General features: G+C 42.1%; 1 protein-coding gene across 1 annotated transcript; it reads right to left on the bottom strand.

Moving 5' to 3' along the window:
- Positions 1-638: 638 nt before the first annotated feature.
- LOC129759241 (uncharacterized) lies at positions 639-5,388 on the bottom strand (the record flags this gene model as incomplete). The annotated part of the gene is made up of 2 exons (XM_055756643.1): positions 5,176-5,388; positions 639-4,176 (listed from the first exon to the last, which is right to left on the bottom strand). Coding segments are annotated over exons 1-2 (3,751 nt in total), but the record flags the coding sequence as incomplete, so codon positions are not given.
- Positions 5,389-6,591: the final 1,203 nt, after the last annotated feature.

Below are 6,591 nucleotides of genomic sequence, written 5' to 3' on the forward strand. Positions count from 1 at the left end.
GGCTAAGTTTGTAGAACTTGAATCATACTTTGAAATGTGGTATTTAGTATACGGATCCACTTGCCCCATTTTACTCTAGAAATTCTTGAAATTAAGGAAAAATAAAACTTGAAATTGCAAAAACTGCTTAAGACAAGGTCGTAGAGACTTAGGATCTAGTGCAAAATGTGCGTATTGAGTATCGCAATAAATGTTGTGAACATCATATTTATGTAAGTTCAAAATTTACAATAGTTAAGTACAAAAAACAAATTTTAAGTATGTTTTAAACTTAAAGCTTTATAACTCGACACTGAATAGAGATAGTGCTCTTATTACTTCAGCCAAGTTTCATATTTTGATGACATCTACAACTTTGTAGAACAAATTTGGTCTCTATCTCTTCAAACAAAAAAGTTAGTGTTTTTATTTTTGTCGTAGCAGGCTGTGGCTAACTTTTGATACTTTCACGTTATGGGAAACAATCTTACTAGTAAATGTTCTGAAGACAACTTATAGCTAAAATGATAGACAAAAGCACCAGGAAAAAAGTTCCATTTCAGACCCTTTTGGACCACTGTGCATTGGTCGCGAATTCATTGCAGCTTCAATTTCAACTAATAAGGTGCACATATCTTCGAATGACAATTTGACGTTACCAAGTTGCCGGTACATATGCCTTTTGGCCACCTTCACGGCCGCTTCCCACAGTCCTCCAAAGTGCGGAGCCCTAGGAGGACTCCAATGCCAGTTGATGCCTTTGTTGACACAGCAACCATGTATTTCCTTCTGGTTTTCCATGACAAATTTTTGGAGAGCTCGTAGTTCGTTGTTTCCACCAACAAAGTTTTTGCCATTATCCGAATAAATATCGGACGGAAAGCCACGACGACCGATGAAACGCCGGAGTGCGCACAAGAAGGATGGCGTTGAAAGGTCACCTACCAGCTCCAGATGTACCGCCTTGGTCGCAAAGCAAATGAAGACGCTGATGTATGCTTTCGTAGATTGTGCTCGCCGATGCGCTGGTTTCAAATAAACTGGCCCCGCGTAATCCACCCCTACTATCGAGAACGGTCGACTCGGCGTGATGCGGCTGGCTGGTAGTTGTCCAATTTGCTGCTTCTCTGGAACGGGACAAGCTCGGGTGCAGCGATAGCATGTTCTGATAACGTTTCTCACCATTCGTCTGCCATTGATAGGCCAAAATCTCTCTCGGATGCAAGCAAGAGTTTGTCGGCCGCCACCATGAACCAGTTTAAGATGAAAGTGAATAATGAGTAACCGGGTGAAAGGATGAGGAGCGGGCAAAAGGGCAGGGTGCTTGGTAACGTAAGGCTGATCAGATAATTGCAATCTCCCCCCCACTCTAATTACTTTCTCATTATCTAGGTATGGACTCAACAATCGTATCGGAGAACAAGTCGATAAAGGAAGGCTCTTTTTTAACGCTTTAAGCTCCAGTTTGAACACATCTGCTTGGGCCAACTGAACCAAACGAGTTTCGGCTACCGTTATGTCATCGATGGTTGGAATCAGCTCTATTGTAGTTTTGTGAACTTCCGTACCCTTTTGGCGGCAATTGTTTGCAAATCGCAGCATGAGTGCAGTTACACGAAGAAGCCGAACATAAGATCCATATCGCTCGAAAATCGGATTGTAAGATGACTCTACTTTGACAACAGCTACCACTGTCTTACGCCGCTCTTTTCCATTCACAGGATAATCTGCCAAATCTCGCTTCGGCCACATTTCCTCTGGCTGGGAAAGCCATTCAGGCCCAGACTTCCAAGAAGTACTTTTCAGGAACGAATCGACATCCATGCCTCGCGAAACATGATCAGCAGGATTTTGTAATCCAGAAACGTGGTTCCATTTTGCTCCCTTTGTTAGCGTCTGTATGTTGGATACTCGGTTCGCTACAAATGTTTTCCAGCAATTGGGTGGAGCATTTATCCATTGGAGTGTCACTGTTGAGTCGGACCAGAAAAAGGAGGCTGAAATCGACAAACGCAGAGCTTTCAACACTTTGGAATGCAGCTCGGCAGCTACGTTTGCTGCGCACAATTCGAGCCTCGGTAAAGTTACCTTCTTGAGTGGTGCTACTCGGGATTTGGAAGCTAACAAACTAACATTTATTTTACCGTCATTGTTTAGAGATCGAGCATATACACATGCACCGTATGCACTTTCAGAGGCATCGGAGAAAACGTGGATTTGAATCTCGGATTTGGGAAGAAATGCATATCTGCTTACTCGAAATGCTTGGAGCCCTGATAATTCCCGTAGATAACGTGCCCACTGATCTGCTAAACCTCCATTTATCGGCTCATCCCATTCGCAAGATTGCAACCACAACCGTTGCATCAACATTTTACCACGAATAACAATCGGTGCAATCAAACCTAGCGGATCATATAGCTGCGAAATGCCGGATAATATTTGACGCTTGGTGATCGGCTCAACTGGATCTCGTATGCCAACATTGCATCCAAATAAGTCCTTCTCAGGTTCCCAGCAGATACCCAATGTTTTGATCGGTTCTTCTTTATCAAAATCGAGGCAAGATCGCATGGCAATTTGATCTTCTGCTAAACCGTTTAGTACTTCGCACCTGTTAGAAGCGTATTTTCTCAAACAGAAGCCACCTTTAAGTAACATTTCGCTCAATTCCTCGCGTAACTTGATTGCTTCGAAAACTGTTTCCGCTCCACCAATAAAATCGTCCATGTAAAAACTAATTTTGCCTTTAGATGCCGCTATAGGAAAACGCTCCCCTTCATCATCTATAATTTGTTGCAGAGTCCTGGTAGCTAAATACGAAGAAGGCCCAAGCCCATATGTTACAGTTTGTAGCTCGTACGTGCGCAAAGGACCATTTTGATCAAACCTCCAAAAAATTCGTTGGCATGGAGTGTCGTCTGGGTGTAACCAAATCTGGCGGTACATTTTCTCAATGTCCGCGACTACAGCAACTGGATATGTACGAAAGCGCATAATTATGGACAGTAAATCATCCTGTACTACAGGGCCAACCAACAAGGCCTCATTCAAAGAGCTCCCAGTAGACGTTTTTGCGGATGCGTCAAAGACCACGCGTAACTTTGTTGTGGAGCTAGATTCTTTTATAACAGGATGGTGGGGTAAAAAACAAACATGCGAATTAGTTTTTTCATCTGTTGAAACTAAACGCATATGACCGAGTTCAAGGTACTCGCTCATGAACTTATGGTAATCGGCCTTAAGCTGAGGTTCACGCTCTAACTTCTTCTCCAAAATATGGAAACGACGCCACGCAATTTTTTCTGAATCTCCGACTAGTTCCTCAAAATTGGCTTGCCGAGGAAGTTTAACGACATAGCGACCATCGGGTTTTCGGGTGACCGTTTCGGTGTACATGTTTTCACATTGCTGTTCTTCTTTGGAGAGTGGTAACTGACTTGTTATTTCTTCTATTTTCCAGAACCTTTCCATACTTTCTTCTAATGGTTGCAAAGAGACAGCAGTTATCGAGTAAGATGCGCTCACATCGAGTGATATAGAAAAATTTGCGGCAGCAGCACCGCAGACCAACCAACCGAATATGCTATCGACTAAGGTAGGGAGATTAGGTTTGAGATGGATTCTTTCAGCTGTTTCGAAGCATGCGAAGAAGTGTTCGCTACCGATTATCATGTCGATTTCCGAGCTTAAGTTGAAATGAGGATCTGCAAGGCTGATATCTTTTGGAAGGTTCCAGCTTTGAACATTTACGTTGTGTGCAGGCAAGACGGATGTTAACTTGTCAAGAATCAGGAAATCAACATTAAGCTCAACCTTAGATGTTCTTGATTTGATTTGGGTAAATACTGAGCCATTGGTGTTTTGAGGTAATTCACCAATGCCATGAATCGTCATGTTGTTTCGCCTTCTTTTCAGTCGCAGAACTTGCACCAATCGTTCGGAAATAATGTTTGGTTGCGAAGCAGAGTCTAACAAGGCTCGTGCGTAATGATGTTTGCCAAAGCGATCGATAACGATGACTATTGCCGTTAGCATAAAAATGGTTTTATCTGCTGCATTAACGGGTACGAAGGATTGGGAACTAGCTTGCTGTTTGAATGCCATAGTACTGACGATCTCTCCTTCAAAGTTATTGGAAGCAACGGAAGCAACATTTGATACTTGTGGATGTTCATAATTGTTATTCGTGTGCGACTGTCCGGCGAATGAGGAATGAAGTAGGGTGTGGTGTCGTCGCTTGCAAATTCTGCAGTTAAATTTTGAAAAACATTTTCTGACAAAATGATCAGACCTGAAGCAATTAAGACATAAGCGCTTAGAGTTTACAATGTTCAATCTCTCCGAGGGGTTCATCATGCCAAAACGTGGACAATTCACTAAGGTATGGTATTGATCACATGCGACGCATTTAAACTGACTGAAATCAGCCGCATTGGAATGCATATTTACCGAAAAATTTGATCCATAGAAAGGAGTTTCTAAAATGGGGTGTGTTGGTTGCCGATTTACGTCCACCGATTCTAGAACCCGCGTTCTGCGTTGCAAAAACTCTACCAAGTTTGAGTAAGTAGGTTCATCAAGAGTGGAAGCATGGTCCTCCCAAGCTGTGAGAGTGTCAGCATGTAATCGCGAACAAAGGAGATATTCCAACAAAGAGCTCCATGAGCGAACAGGTTCTTTGAGTTGACCCAGGACCTTAACATGTCGTTCAAATTCGTCCACTACTCCGTGCAATTCTGAAGCAGATTCATTAAGCATCTTTGGACTTTCGAACAAGGCTTGTATATGTCTTTTCTTTAGTAAATATTCATTTGCGTAGCGTTTTACTAAAGCGTCCCAAGCTAATCTATAATTAACAGCACTTAATCCGAAAGACTCAATGACCTGACCAGCCTCACCTTTCACAGCAGCTTTAAGGTAATGGAATTTTTGGATGTCTGGCACCTCGTGATTTTCATGGATCATTGCAACAAAAGTATCGTGGAAACCGAGCCAATCCTGATAATCTCCGGAGAAGGTAGGTAGCGAAATGGTAGGTAAATTTAGGCCTTTCAGAGAGCAGGCAGAAGTAGGTGGGGGGGCTTGAGGAGGATTGCAATTCGAATTTATAGGAACAGAAGTTTTAGAAAGCAAAAATGCTTTAATTCTAAAAAACGTTGGTTCAAAGGATGCCCTTATTGCTAGATTTCTCACCCGGCTTTCATTGTCGTTCTCGATGTCTTCAAGCTCCGCCTGAACTACTTGGAGTCCTTCCCATACTTCCTCAACGTTCTCTAGCCGCACCCTTACCTCGAGCATGTCCCGTTCCTCGACGAATCCTTGCACGAACTGTTCTGCACGCGACAAGGACGCAAGCAATGTAGTTCTCCGGAACTGTAGCTGCTCGATATGCCTGCTTTCTTCCATGATCGTCTCCGATGAATTTCGGCTTTGTTTCGTTCCGATATGTAGTAGATGCGAGTCCGGATACCAGGTGATAGAATGACTACGAAAAGGTGCAGGTGACCTTATGGATGTGTTCCAATCGCTAGCACTTTCTCAGGACCGTCTCGATGTGATCTCGGCGATCGTTCAAAGATAATACGCAGGATCTAATGTCAGGATTCTGGCTCGAAACCGACTTAGTGCGCTCACTCGCTGATACTGGATCACTGAAGAGGTTCTCCTACGTTCGTCGGGAAACCGGTATCTTCTTAATATCGAATCAATGCCTTGTATATATTCAATTGCTGCTTAGCCGGCCTGGGTTACAACTTCTGGGATGTTACAATAAAGCGTCACACAATGTAGCTGGGCAAGGGAGGGGGGACATAAAGTTGCACAAAAGTGTTGCACAATGAGGTCACACAATAACGCTGATCAATAGGGTCGGTCACACAATAGCGTTTGGTCAATAGGGTACACGAGCTTTTGAAATGGCTACACTTTTGCGCGCTCCAAACTATTGTTCACCACAGGAAATCGGTTACAGGTCAAATCCTGGTCACGGCACCAAATTTATGTTGGGTTGGGTTCTTATAATCCGTCACTTTGGTTCATGAGCACTTTCAGATTTGATCCTGGGTCACAATGTCCAAATCAAACTCCGCATTTGGGGAAACACAATTTATTGGAATCAAACGATTTATTAGGAAGGATGATGATGATGTGTTCTATTTGCTTGCTAATTATATAATGACCAAATCTATATCTAATTGCTACAAAGTAAATTCCTCAGCGCTAATATTCATATGCAAGACGGTGTAAACTATAGAGTTGTGAGATGCTAACCTAGCTAATGTGTTACGTACGTTACGCACAGTGCGAACAGACAAAAATGACAAAAATGACAAAAATGACAAAAATGACAAAAATGACAAAAATGACAAAAATGACAAAAATGACAAAAATGACAAAAATGACAAAAATGACAAAAATGACAAAAATGACAAAAATGACAAAAATGACAAAAATGACAAAAATGACAAAAATGACAAAAATGACAAAAATGACAAAAATGACAAAAATGACAAAAATTACAAAAAAGACAAAAATGACAAAAATGTCAAAAATGACAAAAATGACAAAAATGACAAAAATGACAAAAATGACAAAAATGACAAAAATGAC

This window comes from Uranotaenia lowii, unplaced genomic scaffold, assembly GCF_029784155.1.
Source record: "Uranotaenia lowii strain MFRU-FL unplaced genomic scaffold, ASM2978415v1 HiC_scaffold_1296, whole genome shotgun sequence".
Taxonomy (NCBI): Eukaryota; Metazoa; Arthropoda; class Insecta; order Diptera; family Culicidae; genus Uranotaenia; species Uranotaenia lowii.